The 17,331-nt window shown below is 40.7% G+C and overlaps 1 protein-coding gene across 27 annotated transcripts in view; it reads right to left on the bottom strand.

Moving 5' to 3' along the window:
- Nucleotides 1-17,331, bottom strand: part of LOC109480947 (band 4.1-like protein 3) — a 70,449-nt gene that overhangs the window by 7,751 nt on the left and 45,367 nt on the right. For 14 of the 27 annotated variants that reach the window (XM_019783379.1, XM_019783381.1, XM_019783382.1 and 11 more), the window contains 9 exons: nt 16,464-16,539; nt 15,634-15,678; nt 7,079-7,252; nt 6,410-6,518; nt 5,189-5,341; nt 3,632-3,729; nt 3,175-3,362; nt 2,725-2,861; nt 1,501-1,569 (listed from right to left, as the gene is read on the bottom strand). In XM_019783379.1, coding sequence (XP_019638938.1) covers nt 1,501-1,569; nt 2,725-2,861; nt 3,175-3,362; nt 3,632-3,729; nt 5,189-5,341; nt 6,410-6,518; nt 7,079-7,252; nt 15,634-15,678; nt 16,464-16,539 — 1,049 coding nt within the window. The remainder of the gene's footprint in view (nt 1-1,500; nt 1,570-2,724; nt 2,862-3,174; nt 3,363-3,631; nt 3,730-5,188; nt 5,342-6,409; nt 6,519-7,078; nt 7,253-15,633; nt 15,679-16,463; nt 16,540-17,331) is intronic. The other 13 variants (XM_019783389.1, XM_019783397.1, XM_019783395.1 and 10 more) reach the window with 5 other exon arrangements.

The following is a 17,331-nucleotide window of genomic DNA, read 5'->3' as shown; positions in this document are numbered from 1 at the left end:
TGGATGTTCCTAAAAACATGACAAGGATATTTAGAAAGCACATCTATAATGTATGGCACATGAAATTTGGGAGAGGGAAGCAAATGCAGACAACCTACAGAACAGAAAAGGCTATGCAATACATAGCTGCATCTGAAATGTTGCTATGGAGAAATAAGACCCTTTTGCGAGTCTACTGGATTCAGTGCAGTTGTAGAAATGGCTGAGCCAGCACGTGCCATGCAGCAGCCGTTTACGGCAGGTCAATACGTCGATAGGGAGAAACAAAACATTAACTGTCATTCCAGCCATTGCTATGCAAGCATACACACCATGCAACTGTCCATCACCAAAATCGATGGCCCGAGCTACAAGACAGCTACTTTGTCTAAAAGGAACCTATTAGTGGGGGGGAAGGGCTGAAGGCAGGGAAGACAGGGAGGTAGGACATGGTTGACATCAACAATGTCAGGGAATGGTACAAACCTTGAAGCTGCCCTGTGGATAGTAATCCTCCCCTTCGCACAAAGTGTCCAAAGACTCGGCAATGCTCTGCCGTAGGACAGGCAGGGGAGGGACAGACGGTTCACACGTCAGCACAACCCTACCTGACAATGCAAGTAACCACTCCCCACTACACCAGAAACACCCGCTATAGGACCTTAACCCACGTTAGTAGAGCTGAAAAGTAGGTATTGATGATATGTATAGATTTTTTTGGCTGGTAACACCACACAAGATTAAAAGTCAGATTCTTCAACCTTGCATCTGACTTCACTGAATTTTACTGTCTGACTGCAGACATTTGTTGATTGTTTTATTCTTACCTCTGATTTAACCAATGCTGTGTATAGAATCATATCAGCAGCTGTGTATACAATCTAAGAGCCACATGACTCTTCATCTTGTGTGTTTGTGTCATTTATCTTGAAGTACAATCTCAAACTGCGTTATTCTATATCATGGTGGTGTCCAATAAGCCTGTGCTATGATATGTTCAACTGTTTGTTGTCCTGGATATGATAATTCATGAGGGAGTGGTCATTTGCATTGAACATGTAAAATAAAATGAACTTCTGCGAAACGCTGGTGTAGACAGGTATGTACGGTGGATGTGATGAGGGAGAACGAGAAATGGAGGTGAGGAATGGAAAACACAAGGAATGAATATGGACGGTATGGAGACAACAGGGTTTGTTATGTTGTAGACAGGGTGGGTGGTGTGACACGTGGTAAGACTGAAACATCACACAACACACGACTGTCAACACAAGACAGACCACATATGTAGGACTGGGTGAGTATTCAAACCACTCTCAAACCAACACACGTCATGCAGGAAACCCCTGCCTACCACAAACCAAACGTGTATGTGGTCAAAAACAGGCAGAGCATGAGGCCTGGTTCATGATGCAGGATGTCACGACAAACAACCTACAGAGGACACACTCTGTTCTGTTCCTACAGTGGTTAGTTGGGCAGGGTCAGCACACACACAGAATAAAGATGGGAGGCACAAGCCTTTTGGGCGCCTGGTCGGGAGTAGGCACTATAGAAGTCGTCTGTTGTGTCAGCGTCAATGAAGGGGATCTGGTGGCCAAAAAATAAAGGCGGGCAATGGGGACAGCGGAGGAGAGAAAAGAGGGGTGGGAGAAATACAGACGTTACAAATACAAGGAACGCACTAATTGGCTACTTCCCTGATAAAAGAAAGATGGTTGTTATATCGTAGGTGATTGTAAGTTGTGATTGTTACATTTCACTTTACCAGATATCACACGTTTCAACAATTTGAGGAAATTCCTTCTGATTAAGCAAACTTTCCCCCCTCCCAGTTTCTCGAAAGCTTGTCACGCAGAGAAAAGGATGATCAGTAAACAACGTGAAAAGAATTTGTTTAGATTTCCGATGTCCAGGGAAGCAGTCTTCAGTGCCTATAAATAATGAGCTAAGCACAAAATATTAATGACACTGCTAGCCTATGATTTACCTTGGACTATGTACGACTGATGAAACGAAAAGCAAAAATGGGCCACAAAGCAAATTCAATTGAGATGGAAAAGAAAGCAAAAGCCTGGAGGACAAATCTAGCACAATCATTCTGAGACTTCTTTCACCCAACACTGTACATCATCATCATCAATGTGCCTTACAACAGCACACAGTAAAACATGGATACAAATACATGACAACACCTACAACCAACATTTCAAAACATCACGTAACAGACAGGGAACACAACCTTCTTGTCCGGAAGAAGCTGTTTTCATACTTACTTGAGTTACTTGTTAGTTTCTTTCAAATTCAACATATTCAGACTACTTCCTTGACAAGAAGTTGACCAAATAAACAAACACTGCACAGCACTGCACTGCACAACACTCACTACACAAGACATTTAGAACGAATACTCCACCCCTCTAATTAACAAAAAAAGGCTTTACCAGTGCCAAAACTCGAGATCTAGCACCAAGCTCTTTACAACCCACAAGACAGTATCAACAAAACTCTGCCATGCATTACAAATAAACAAACACCACAAACACAGACAAAACAAACCAACTCAAAGATGATGAGAACAGACTTTGATGTTCAACACCACAATGAAATCAGAGAGGGTGGAACCAAAAAACACAATAGTTAGTACATAACTTTTTCTCCAAAATATCAGTAAAAAAAAAAATTACGACATGCAAAATTAAAGTGTCTGCAGATTTTCTACTCCGGACTAACTCCTGTCCTCACCTCGTCACCCTGCGGAGGGACGTCGTCTGCGTACGGCAGTTTCCCAGCACCAACAGCGTCCGCACTGGCAGACATGTCCGGCGGGAGCTTTGACAAGTCTGGTCGGTTCTGCTCACGGTATGGAGCATAGCCAGGAGCTGGAATAGAAGAAAAATCTTTCCTTTAGTGATTATGTTTGAGTACAGTACTCCAAATTCATATCATTGCATCTTTAAGCAGCAGTAGCAAGGAAAAGCTAATAAATATATTTCAAGCATTTAGCATGCAATCTACCCTTATTACAAACACATGCTCCTTAGTAAAAACAAACACATGCTCCTTATGTGAGCAGGCGTCTATGTAGTCTATGGTGCGATTACTGCAGATAATGACTTACTTGATGGTGTGGGTTCTACTCACTAGTGAGACTTCACGTGACACCAACAAGTAGAAAGAGAAAACCTTCCATACATGTCCACAAACCTGCATCCATGCTCTTGCTGGAGAAGCGTTTGCTGAGGGTACGCTCGAAGTTTGGAGCCGGGCGGTCGATCAGCGCGCTGATCTGTCGTGTCTGGTGTTGGGTGCGCCCGCTGTAGCGGAACTTGGACCCCAGGAATAAGATTTTGCTCTTGGGTGGGGGCTCTGGGGACACCAGCCTGCATAGCAATGAAAAAATCAAACAGGTCATTAAAATACTGATGAAATTACAGTATGTACAGACAGCATACTTTTGAATGATAATGTTTTATCGATCATTCAATGCTGAGAAATTTCAAGCACACCTGTTTATATTACCTATTTTACATTGACTGAAGTAATACAGGCCTATCTTACAATTCTTGTGTCTACATACCATTAAAACAAACTGTTACAGATGCTATAACTTTTTATTTCTCAAGCATCAAAACCAAGTATGACTGAGTACCTGAAGAAGGTGTGATGCTCCACACAGACTTTCCATAACCTTTTGGCAGCACGGTGGTTGGGCAGCTTGAACCCAATGGTGCTCTCAAACTGCTCAAACTGGGGACAAAGGGCTCATGTAAGCACAATGACTAGTGAAGACAACAACCTACTCTTGTGCACCAAACGGGGCAACCATATACAGCTCCTGGCCACATGTACAAATATGCACAGACCTAAACATTTTCACTTGTTTTTCCAACAATGTCAATACTTGCCCATCAACCATGTTGTGAGACAAAATCTAGATTATCTTTCCAATACACAAAAGTCCACAAAGCACAGCACATGTAATTTGTGATGGAGTCTTCTTTTTCTTTGGGTGAAATATCAAATTCTCCTGAAACAAGAGCTTGGTGCATAACAGTAGGTTTTTGTGGTTTCCCGCAGACACCTGTCCCATCATTTGATTGACAGCTGAGCTTCAGAGAGATTTCTAGGAAAGAATCCAGCACTTACTATTGGTGAGAAGAGGGCGTCGTCCTGGAGCAAAATTTGCAAGACAGGATTAGATAGATAATCACCAAGCACATCATAAGGTCTGTGGGGATGGACGCTGTCAGCGTGAGAGTTAGAGAGAGAGAGAAGATGTTCACGAGACAGGAGACATTCAGAAGTTCCTGCCAAGCTGTCAATCAAAGTGGACGTAGCAGTTTGATTTCACAGCATGCAAAACAGTCGAAAGAATCGTCTCTTCATGCTTGGTCCAAAAATTTTGTTGTTCAAGTCAATAAAAAGTCCTGATTTTAAAATCTGAGCAGATGTTACCAACCAATGCTAGCCAAAGATTTATGTAGTTCAACTTACTTGCTGTTTTGATAAGCAAGAGTATCACTGGAAAGTTCAGTGCAATGCGTGCAAGCCTGAAAGCCAATGGCATTTTACCTTTCTGGCTTTCTTTTCTAGTTCCTGATTACGAAAGCAGGCTCGGCATGCGATCCGTTAGACCAAGGGCAAGAAGAGACAAGAGAAGGTTGGACTCAAAAGTCAGAGGAAAGGTCTGGACTGATTAGTTTGGAACAAAAGTGAGAGGAACGTCGAGACAACTTTGTACACAAGTTAGTGTGAGGGTGGTAGAAGCAGAAATGTGCATATGTTAGCATGGTAACCAACCATGAATGTGTTAAAGGTGTGAAAGAGGCAACTATGCTACAAACATAGCAAGGAAAGTGATGTTCCACAGGAAAGGAAGAGATGCTCCTAGAATTCTCCATGTGAAGCCCAGCTGTAGAAACCTTCTGACTTCTTATAACCCTTTCCTTCTTAAATTCTTCCGTGATTAATACAAATTTGGGTGCATAAATGGTCCACAAGAGGGAAGAGGGTGACACAATTACTATCACCATTAAAAAAAATTTTTTTCGCCCATAGTAGCCTTTATGATTGCCTACTAGCTTTCAACTTCTAGATGGACCATTGGACCAACCATAATCATGAGATTGTGTACACACTGCTGCAGGGCTTCTCATGACAGAAGAAAAGCTGAACTGTACAGTAATCAGTACACAACGAGCCTTACCTCCCCGGGTCTGATCTTGATGTAGAAGTTGCTTCTCTTGAAAGAGATCTTCAGGATTTTGGGCCAAGCAAAGCGATTTATCCTCAGCCGGTCCCGGTAGATCAGTAGACCGTTCGCGCACACCCCCAGCATGATTTCCACACCTTCAGAGTCCTGCAAACAAAAAAGAAAGACATTAAATTCTAAGCCTTCCGCACTATTTAGTAATTAGTTGTTTCTCTTTCAGAATTTGTGTGAGCTGAAAACGGAAACTCAATGGTAACAAAAATAAAACAAATCATATATGGAGATACAACAAGCATTTTCTTTCCTACGTAGATCAGACAAGCAGGATAAATCTTTGTAAGGTGTACTTTGCCTGCAGTTCCACTTACTTTTGCATGGCTGAGCTTTTTACTCATAAAGCTAACCAACATGTTGTCTCTCTCTGTACATGTACATGACATACTGTATAAAAATCGTCACCTACAGTAAGAACTCAAGGCACTGACACAGAAAGACTCAAAACAACTCAGAAGAAAGGAAAAACAGCATAAAAACAAATCATCACACAAAGCACTACTCAGTGTTCTCTGTACAATTTCCTGGCTAATTTCTAGCACAATTTATCAAGGGTACATATACTGTTCAGGACCACTGGAGCCGTGGTCCTCTCTTCCCTGAAGCTCCCTTGAATTGAGCGTACAAGGTAGCTGCTGAAAGTAAGAAGTCAAACATGTTTCCATGTGCACTTTTCAACTAGCGCTAGCAAAGACAATAGCATTTTTCGAACCATGAGTAGGACTAGATTGTCTTCATACAATTCATAACATCTTCAACTGAGTGCTCTCAACATTTTGGCTAACAGGGTTATTACTAACCCTATAGGTTCATGAATTCACAAGATTCTCAACAGACAACTGTTACAGGAGAAGTTTACAGGTCATTTCTTTGTGAAGGCAAATCACAAGAGTTGTAGACACACCACGAAGTAGCAAGCAGATCTCAACCATGGAAAAGGAAATTTTGAGATTCACCTGCATCATTTTGAATTACTGCAATTATACATCTCACCACATGCAATGGGAAGAGGAGTGAGGATTGAGGTGCGAGGATATCTGTTTGCGAACACAAGCAATATTTTCTACGGCACCAAGGTGGCACACTACTACTACTACTACATCTACTAGTGACAGTAACAGCTACAGAACAGCGTGCAAGGAAAAAGGTGAAAATGCCCACATCTTTTTCGTCCTGACGCACCTTGGCATGGTGCAGGTCGACTCCATACATCGCCAGCTTCTTGGCGTTCTCAAGGTAGTGGAGCTCGGCCTCTGCCGGTGTCTGGCCCCTGTACAACAGATAAACCAACGCTTTATCTCAGGCTTACATTTACAACTCCGCTGGGGTCTTACTGTACATAAAACTGCTGTGGTGTATGGTAATAGCTACCTGTAAAACTTCTAAGAGCATTTTAACACGTACTAGCTCAGGATTACAAGGTGAGCGATAAGTCCACATGCAACAAAAGTAGGAAGGGGCATCATAAAAATGAAGTTCCATTACATTTATGTACCACGTATCAAGATGTCAAAAGTTCTCCAATCAAGACTTGAAATAGAATTGTTCTGTACTTTGTCTGTATTGTAATTCTTAACTCACAATGCTTCGAAATTTGAATTCGGTTACTGACATGTGAAGCCTGGAGCTTGTTTATTGCAGCCATACACACCTTTAGAATAAATACCTAATTAACTCCCAGAGAGTTATGAAATAAAGACTAAACTTTAACTTTAACTGCCAACACTACAATGAATTGGGACTTACCCCAAATTTTCGACAACAACTCCCAGGGAATGTTGATGAAAATCTATGGCATGAAAGATCTATCTGCACATGCAGAAGACTCACTTGTGTGTTTTGTGCAGTTCCATGACCTTCTCTTCCAGTTCCTTGGTCTGGTTGGGTGCGAACTTGAACTCTGACAGGTAGTCGGCGCTGTGCTCCTCGGGGTCGTAGTCTCCCAGCTCCGATTGGACGATGTAGGAGCCCAGCAGGGCGTGTGTCACAAAGGAGCACGGCAGTCTGGGTAGGGAGAAAGAACCAGTCATCAGCATCCTCTTATGAATTGGACCATCGTCAGAAAAACCTGTGTAAACTTTAAATACTGACAGTATATGCTCTCTTGATCTCTGCATGACAACAAATCCCCAGGGTTAGATAATATACCTGCCATCATTTGGAAAGACCCAGTTTTCAAGGACCTTCTTTTGTATTTGTGTAACCAAACCTTTATGTATCATAGACCACCATCATCCTGGTTAAAAGGAGGAATTGTTCCCATTCCCAAAAAAGGCGACCTAACATCTGCCTCCAACTATAGAGGGATTACACTTACTCCTATTGCTGCAAAAATATACAACAAACTTTTACTTAATCGCCTAACCCCTGTAATAGACCCTGTTCTTAGGAGGAACCAAAATGGTTTTAGAAAAGGGAGGTCAACAATTTCACAGATTCTTGCAATACGGCGAATAATTGAAGAGTTGAAGAGATGTAATAGGGATTTTGTATTGCTGTTTGTCGATTTCCGTAAGGCGTTCGATTCCATCGATAGAGATGTGATGTTTGAAATTCTAGCAATGTACGGTATTCCATATTGTTTTATACAAGCAATTAAGGCCCTGTATAGAGATACTATAGCTTCAGTGATCACACCTGACGGTGAGACTAGTTCATTTGAGATAGTTACTGGAGTTCTCCAGGGTGATACTTTAGCACCATATTTATTTATCATTGTACTTGATTATGTATTACGAATATCGCTAGACGTAAATGAAGACAAGGGCATAGAAATCCAACCGCGCAGGAGTCGAAGGCACCCTGCCCAATATCTCACTGATTTGGACTTTGCAGACGACCTTGCGCTGGTTGCTGAACTGATTAAAAATGCAGAAACATTGCTTCAATCCCTAGAAGAAGCTGCATCCCTTGTGGGGCTTTTTTGTAATGAATCAAAAACTGAATACATCAGTAACATTTCTGGACCATTAGAACTGAGATCATTGTCTGGGGCACTCATTACAAAAGTAGAAAACTTTAAATACCTTGGTTCCTTCATTATGTGCCCAAGGAAAGATTTTGAAACTAGAAAAGCCCTAGCATGGGAAGCATGCAACAAATTGGATAAGATCTGGAAGTCTAATATCCCTAACAAATTGAAAGTCCAAGTTTTTCTTACCCTTGTAGAACCGATACTGCTTTATGGTGCAGAAAGTTGGACACTTACCTGTCAGCTTCAAAAACGATTGGACGGGACTTATACAAAACTCTTGCGGAGGGCACAGAATATATCTTGGAGGCAACATGCCACTCTCGAAAAAATTTATGGAGGACTCCCAAGACTGTCTCAAAAACTCACCCACCGTCGAGTTATGTTCGCTGGACATTGTCTCCGAGCCAAGCAAGAAATTGTTTCATCTGTACTCATGTGGAAACCACGTGGACGAGTGCACTCCAGAAGTTTGACATTCACCGATACCTTAGTTAGAGACACTGGAATTGACTTTGATGACTTAGAAAATGTAATGCTTGATAGGGCTGTATGGAAAGAAATCTGCACTAGCTTAGTCCCGGCTGTTAGCCGATAGATGATGATGATGATATGCTCTGCTCTATGTATCAACTCTATTTCAGGTAAAAAAAAAAAGTACCCATAAAAACAATTATCTTAGAATGATACAAAACTCTAATGCATACAGGAAAGACATACAACTGCTAGAAAACAGATAACCTAGTTGCATAGTAAATCGTAACTGTCGGAAGAAGGAGTTCCTGTAGAAGGCATCTGATCTTAGTAAGCGAATGACAATACCGACGATATATAAACTCTAGTCTATGTGCGGCCTGATTATAACCAATTTTTTTTATTGTATGGTAAACTGTATAAACAGATTTGACTACAACATGACACCTCATCTAATTTGGGACTGTGGAGATTTTTTTCATACAGTCCTAGAAAATGGAAGATTTTCGGTAATCACAACAGTCAGTGTAATATACGACGTGTTGCTTGCAAGATGGACTACAGTGTCACACAAACTTCCCCCTCCCCGCTGCTCTTCATTTCCTGACTCTAATGGTGTTTCCTTCTACAGATGATGTCGTCCAGTCTGTCATTATTATGCCCCATTCATCACTGAGACTGAATGTATCCCTGAGGTATTACTGCTCAAACGGCATACGTTCATAGAATCTCTGTCTTCTGAGCCTGAATCCATGATCAGAATGAAGCACTCCCTTGAGGATAAAATCTGTCAGTTAGCACCGAAACTATTTTGGAATGATACCAAATTACCATTTATATTAGACGGCTATATCAAAAATCAAGTGGAACTGTTTGCTGATGAGGAAAGGATGGCATTCAAAGGCTTTGTTTATATCAAACTTTTCAATCTTGTAAAAATCATGACTTGTTAAGTACGTAAAAACTTTTTAGTATTCAGTACTAAGCTCTCAAACTAATTTTCATCGAAATAATACAAGAAACACTGGTCAGTTTAAATTGGGAAGTTCAGTTTCCCGATTTCAAGGCGGCCATCTTGGTGATCCAATTTTCTAACTTTTTTTCTACTGAAGATACAGTTCACTTTTACATGTCATTGGAAAGAGCATGATTCCCCCTGCATCATGATGTCTTTAATTTGGTCATAACATGTAACATTACGGAGATATTCCATTCTGAAAGTTGCCCAACCCAGTGGTCTATTGGCTGGTCCATATGAACTGTTAACAGCCAATACTGGCCCTTTCGTAGACCATGTGGCCTAGCATAGGCCCAGCCCAGTACAAATGAGTTATAATTGGCCATTCCACACTGTAAAATCCACTCGCATAATGAGTTATCACGCCTTGCTTGTCAGTGTAATTAGCACATGTCTGACAGTTTTACCAGTAGAATGACTCATTTGCATGGCCCATGGGCCTTCACTGAGGCCACTGGTCTATTGTATGGCCCAGTCTAGTTCACCAGGTCCAAACAATGATTGCTAAATCCACTTTACAATATATACAATAGGTATATATTATATTAAGTGAAAGTAAAGGGAATGAGAGAAGTATTAATAATTCGATTTCACTTTATCAGGTCACAGTTAAACTATTTTTTGAGTTTGCAAGCTTGACTTAAGAACATCTGCAAACTAAGAAAGAAAAAGTATAATTGACCTTCTTTAGAAGTCATCTTCATGTCTGCCTAGCCCTACAATGTAGGTAACTAAATTATTGGCAGCAAGGAGGTTTCTTTTAAACCTCCTTGTTGGCAGATTGCACATTGTTAGTAACAATTGTGACCTGGTACATATAAACGAAGGGAAAAAAAAAAAGATAATCAAGAAGTGAACATGAACAACTGATTTTATGTGTGCTAAAGACGCATTAGTGTGTTAGAAATATTTACATAATACAAGACATGATGGGGCAGGGTCCTCGCCAGTTCAGATTTGAACTGGGCGAGAGACCCCGCCTCCGCTGCACTGGGCTCGAGTTTGTTCCATTCCCTGATCTAGTCCTTCTAACTCCATGGTCATACTATAATAATAAAGACCATTGGCAGTCTTTGGGAATTTTTAGAATTTAATGTATCTTTGGGAGCTTTCAGAAAAATGCTTTGATGTTAGCTAACACTTTAAGTCCTAAGTTGTGGATTTGTTTGTGGTTTTGAGGCTAATTTGGCCATTATAGAACAGTGTAACCTCCTTCATAGTAACTTGGTTGGGTTGCTTTTTTTGCACTACAATGACTAATGTCAACTGTTAGCATTCACAGTGGCTAACTTAGCAATACTCTCATTGATTGAAAGTCTCCTCCCTTGCTGGACCTAGCCTCCATATGTAGCATGCCAAAAACTGTGGGTTTTGGGGGTCTTCAGGATCTTTGGGAGCTTTCATGTGCTATTTTCTGATTGTATATAGACAACATAGCCGGCCTGGTGCAACTGGGCTAATCAGAAAACAGCCGAAGACCACCAAACCCCCATATAAGCCTGCTACGAAGGCTATACTGGACCCATGAATCTAACATTTTGTTTTACCTATATGCATTGCATGGAAAAAAATGCAACTTTGTTCATTCAAGGACATTCTTGTAGAACGTCCTTGGCTCATTCAATTTGATAAAAACAATGTAACAGGCACATTTGCATTAAACCATACAAAAAGAGCTGAAGAGGAGCTGTACAATTTGACATTGTTAAAACATACCTTGAATAACAATGGCCCATAATTTGTTTCCTTGTTGTTGCTTGCTGGTCATCACATTCAAGTAAACCTCCTTTATTAGCGCATAGGTGAATAGGATTTGAAACACAAAGGGCAAGCAGAAAGACCCACAACACTAGTACTGAGGCTCTATCTTACGAACTGATTGCACCAAAAGGTCCAGGACCAGTCAGCATGAAAGTTGTTAGCACTGTTGATAAAGAGTATGTGACCTATTTTTGTTGAAGGGGTTAGAAAAATTCTAAAACGATTCAGTAATCTAACCTTTTCTTACTATTTTTAATTGGGATAGGGTTATATATACAGTGAGTGTAAGATGGCGTCGTATACACCAGAATGTGGCCAATATTTTAGGAGCTAGCTGCAGCTGCCCTCAGCCTGCTGGAGGCTTTCATAAAGTCTCATCAGATGTATGGTGTTCGAAACAAGTGAAGATATAATGTAACCTCCGTGTTCAAAACAAACTGATAACCTCCTTGCTAAAAAAACAAACTGATAAAATAAAAGAGGGTACAATCAGTAACAAAATAGCATATTGATTAGACTAGTCTACATTTTGACAATAACCAATCAGGTTTGCTTTGTTTTTGGAGACAGAGGTATCCCCCCGAATGCACACAGTACATGTACTTAACTTTCGAGCCGTGTTGTCAGGACCTATAAAACCCTTGAAGTTATAATCGGCACTGCTTCACCCTGCAAGTACCTTTAGTTGGTTTGCTAAAATACAGTTAATACTATTGTTTTGCAACAACCTTGGACCAGCATTTGATTTGATAACTTCTGACAGCAAATTAGGTTTTTTTCTCCATAGAAAAACAACAACCCATAAAACCCTCAGGATTTTTGTACTACTGTATCATGGCTAACTGTGATGGTAGTTTGTAAACTTATGCTGATGTCATAACCGGGTCCCGGTATGATCATACAAAAGACAACAAAGCACATGCAAAAAAACTTAAAATTAATACTGGGAACTGTTTGTGTATCTTCTTGTTGATTTTTCGTTAATCGAAACAGCCCGGCCCCAGTTTGGAAATGTGACCTCAGCATAACTTAAGCATGGAGTTGAAAGATGGACCTCCATGGCATACATTGTAAGGCAATGGATATGGGCTTATCAGATGTGTAGTCATTTTGTGTCAACAAAAACTGACTGAAAGAAAGGTTTTTGGTAGTAGGTGTACTCAGCTCTTCTAAATACTTCAAGAAAAGGTTTCCCTGGAAATGACATTGTATCTAGTATTTCCATTAAATACCATATAAATTGAAGGAACAGATTATACTTTGCCTGAGGTATGGGACATACATTACATGTACATGTATATGGGATTATCAGTAATGTGTTACGAATCCTTTAATTATTCGTGACCACCATCCTTTTGTCATGCACTCACCTACCTACTATTGTAATAAATTTGTATTATCATTTGTTTGTCACTGATACTATTATCATTCCTGAGCCAATGTATTTGCATAATCTTAGTCAAAAGCCAGTTTTCCGAGTGCAGTCATTCTGGGATTGATGTGCAAGCCACAAAAAGGAGGTTTAAAATCAAATTTTGAATTTTAAATCTCCTTGGCCAGACAAATAACAACAATATTGTCAGCACTCAGGACACAAGCTGAATTACAGCTTTGTGTCAATTGAATCAGCAGTTCTCCTCAAAAGCAGCAAAATTTTCTTGCAATGGTCTGCAGATTTGAGCAAAAATAGTACAAGCTTGATAAGAAAACAAATTAACACCTTAGCTAGAGATCTTCTGACAGAATGCCATTCACTTAGCGTGAATTTCCTTAGACAATGTGGACCATTCCATTATCTACAAGAACAGTCTTATAGTCAGTCAACTTTTGTAGGCAAAATTCCCAAACACACTGAAATTTGAGGAAAGTAAAAAAAAATGCAATGAACGTATGTCTGAATCAATCAGCTATGTCAACTTCTTGAGAAGGGAATTTTGGGATCTGTTTTGGTTACTAGAAGACTCTTTCAAAAGTGACATGTCTGAAGGGTAAAGATACTGACCTCCAAACTTTCGATAACTATCAGTAATATATATATATATAAAATGAACACCGTAGGTGATAGGCAAACAGTTAACAGGCCTTGAAAACTACTTTTTTGTGTATAAAGTTATTCTTTTCTGTGTAGTAACATAAAGTTACCTGCACCCTACAAATTTAACTTCTTACAGTCTGTTCCTACCTGAAAGGGATAACAATCCCATTTTGAATGATAATTGCTCAATCAGACTGTATTTCACACCAACTGGCAGAGTGTGAATAGGTTCTGGTTGGGCCATGGTGAGCTAGCGTTAGCCCAGTGGCCTATGAACCTTGGTTGATTTACATTTTTCACACCTTTTCCTTCAAATTTGTAGGCCACTGGCCTGAGCTTGGTTCAGCTGGGTTAGGTGATTTGAGGTGTGAAGCCCAGTGGGGGCCAGTGGTAGGCCACTATTGTTGTTGTGGCAGGCCACTATTGTTGTTTGTACAAGCCAAGTGGTTTAATTGCAGCCCATTGATGGGCTATCAACAGACCACATGGTCTAGTGCATTTTCAATCAAACATATCTAATCGTATGAACATCACTGACTAATAATTTTTACATGACTACTGTCATGATGAAGAGAGCTTTCAGATGATACCAAATTTGTAGGCAGAAATTTGATATTTCTGAGGATTCCCGATTGCCTCTGTTTTTCCCAATTTAAATTGACCAGTGTTAAGACATGCTGAGACTGATGCTAGGTTCTAAATGAATCAGCCGTTGAATAATTCAAACATGCCCATACCTTCCACAACATCTAAATATTGATTTTCAATAGAAAACTGCCTTCTGAGTAAAACAGAAAACAACCCAAGTCATCATAAGGATTTTGTCCTCTGAGAATTTGTTCCTACAACAACAACTACACTATTCTTTGAGCTGTACGGTACACCCCATATACAAGAACTGAGGGTCAGACTGCAGGCTTTGACCCTGATCATTTTGATTGGGGCTGTCTGGACTGACTTCTAATGGCATGATGATGATGAAAGGCTCAGGAAAGAGGCATGGCCGACTCTACATACTGTAATTTCTGATTTTTCCACGTAACTGTTATACTCGCTGTTTTCACAGCCAGTTGTGTACTGTGAACTAATCATTACCATTAACAAATAATTCGCTTTCTTTTTCTGCACCTGCCGCCACTGCGAACATATAGTTCTGTGAACACCTCCATTTTCTATGACAGTGAACTTTTGCTACCGTGAACATCAAGTGAATCACAGTATCCCTTAGCCTTTACAGGAAGCTTGCTGATCAGCATGTGTGGAGGCAGGTGTGACGTACAACCTATATTCACCTGTGAGGTGAAGTTGGGGTCAACGTCCCCGGGGAGCCAGTTGCAATAAACATGCCCGAATATACATGAAACACAAAACATCTCTGGTCAAATCCCTGTAGATGATAACAGCAATCTACCAAGGATGCCCAGGCCTTTAATTTGGTGCCAGCCCTACAAGCAGTACAACAACATTTTAGTGCAACCTGTCTTCAAGATTGCGCCCTGAAAATCCAAACGTTGACACGGGTCAAGAGCAATCAGACATGCTGGAACCACTTGGCAGGTACAGCCAACCCGAGACATATCAAATACAAAATTCTAAAAATCTAATAAGGCCGCTATCATCCATTCCTGGTTTCACACTGCTTATTCCATTTCGGTGGATTTCATACCACGTCACGACTGTGTCATCACCGTGGGTCTCTCTAGGGCCCTCCAGAGGAAAGAAATCCTTTTTTGGACATCAATCAATCCATGGCTGCCTCCCTTCCACACTCGGATACTCCCCATTGGGCATGTTCAATAATGTATGAGGACGAGGCCAGCACAAGGCCGCCTGGCAGGAACAGCGGGTGTTTCTTACAGACGTGCGGAGGATGTACAAGCAGTGCTTTTCACACCCCGGAATCAATAGCTTATTTTAAGCTATACAAAGCATTTCTTGAATTGGCTACACCTCTTATTCCTTTATCTTTCAATTGTCATGATATGAGGATGTTTGAATGCTGATATGCCTGCTTTAGTACCTACAGAAAATAAGGATTATGTTGCTGACTGATATAAATGTCTGCCTGAACATATGACAAAGCCAAAAGCCCTTAAGTGAAATGGATTACATCTGATAATACCCACCTTCCCTTAAGGATGTCATCTCTGATCTGCAGAGAAAGTTGGTACCTGAGGAAAAGATAAGAAGACAAGGTTATAGCCCCGTGATTTTCACATATTGCTGGCGGTCTAATTCCACTTTTCAGCTGACTTACATGTCATAAATCTACACTATGATAACAACGTAATTCTAAGATAAAACATCACTTTTCCACATTGAAATTCTCAGGTAAGACAGCGTTAGAATCAAAAGTATTCGTGAATGTTGATTGTGTCATTCTGTATCCATTTCGTGACAGGTAGGGAACTAGTCTACCAAGTTGAACTTGTGTTCTCCCCCTGACACGGGCAATCCAACACCAGCTCTATCAAAGTCAGGTCCTTACAGAATGCACAGTCATGCTGATCCAGAGCGGTGGGACATGTGTACTAAACACAAGTGGGGGGAGGGCAGCTGGCGCAGCCACAATGAAAGGAATTCGTCCCCGGCACAAATATTTCTGTCTGCACTGAGACCCTGTATTTATCGGTTACTCTATGAACCTGAAAAATTCTGAGAATACACATTCTGGCCAACCGGCCTCAGGTATTACTTATACCGCTAACCTTTCCTGTGGTATGCTTATCACAGCCGAGAAGGGAATTGGACTTTTTTTGTTGTGAAAAAAGGGAGAAAGATGCAAAAGCTTCTGCATCATGAAAACTTTATAACCTTTCAGAATTCAGACCTTTCTGATTTTTTGCTGTGACTTTTCAGTTCTAATCTAGAGGCATATAATGCATTCAGCCTCTTTACTGATTACCCATGGTGTTTCTATAATAATGTAAGACTATACTAGAAGATGTTTCCTCACCTTGTGATGTCCTCCTGCAGCTGGGCGGGGTCTGGAGGGTAGAACTTCACATTGAATCCGAACACCCAGGGCCCACCTGTCGAAACAACACACACAACTATGTAAGGTAGAAGTCATCTACCAGGAGTCTGTCATTGAGGATTCACTGGTTTTCATTTTATACTTGTTGTGTTTTTTAAGTGCAGTGGCTTCACTATTTTGCAACTACAACATTTACAAAGTATGTTCCTATACTTATTGGATGGGATTTACATTGAAGGTGTGGATTATTTAGTGATCATGCCTTTGTGTGATGCATGTCACAATCATCATAACTGGCACAAACAGTATACAAATAACAGTCACAACCAACCATGCAGCAGGGAGGAAAGAAAAGCTACCAAGCTGCCATTAAGAAAACAAAACCGATATCTGCAAATAGACATTTGCACAGCTGCACATAAAAGACAGCAACACTACAAGTTTGCCAGGCTATGCATCTTCACCTCCAATTTCTGCACTAGGCAGCATTCCTTCTCCCTCCTCTGCTTGCATGAATGGTTAGGGGGGAACATTGGTATTTAGTGGGAGGGAGGCTGTTAGAAGGCTTTAGCAAACCAACTAAGTGACTGAACATGAACAAGGCCAAAACTGTGACATTTGGACATGGACAGAGTGGATATCGTTACCAGAATGGCACTGATGCAGATGATTTACCAACAAATGCATCAGTGGACAGAAAAGGTTCTCAGGACTCTGCATAATATGCTGTCTTCAACTTCAACGCACCTGGATGACTACAAATTTCAAGTAAATACAAAAGAGCAACAACCTAAACAATTAGAACATTACTGTGGAAGTCATTTTGTAAAATTTTTGCATATATGGT

This window comes from Branchiostoma belcheri, unplaced genomic scaffold, assembly GCF_001625305.1.
Source record: "Branchiostoma belcheri isolate BF01 breed outbred unplaced genomic scaffold, Haploidv18h27 scaffold53, whole genome shotgun sequence".
Classification (NCBI taxonomy): Eukaryota; Metazoa; Chordata; class Leptocardii; order Amphioxiformes; family Branchiostomatidae; genus Branchiostoma; species Branchiostoma belcheri.
The sequence above is the reverse complement of the archived record's forward strand: the minus strand, read 5'-3'. Positions and strand labels throughout refer to the sequence as shown.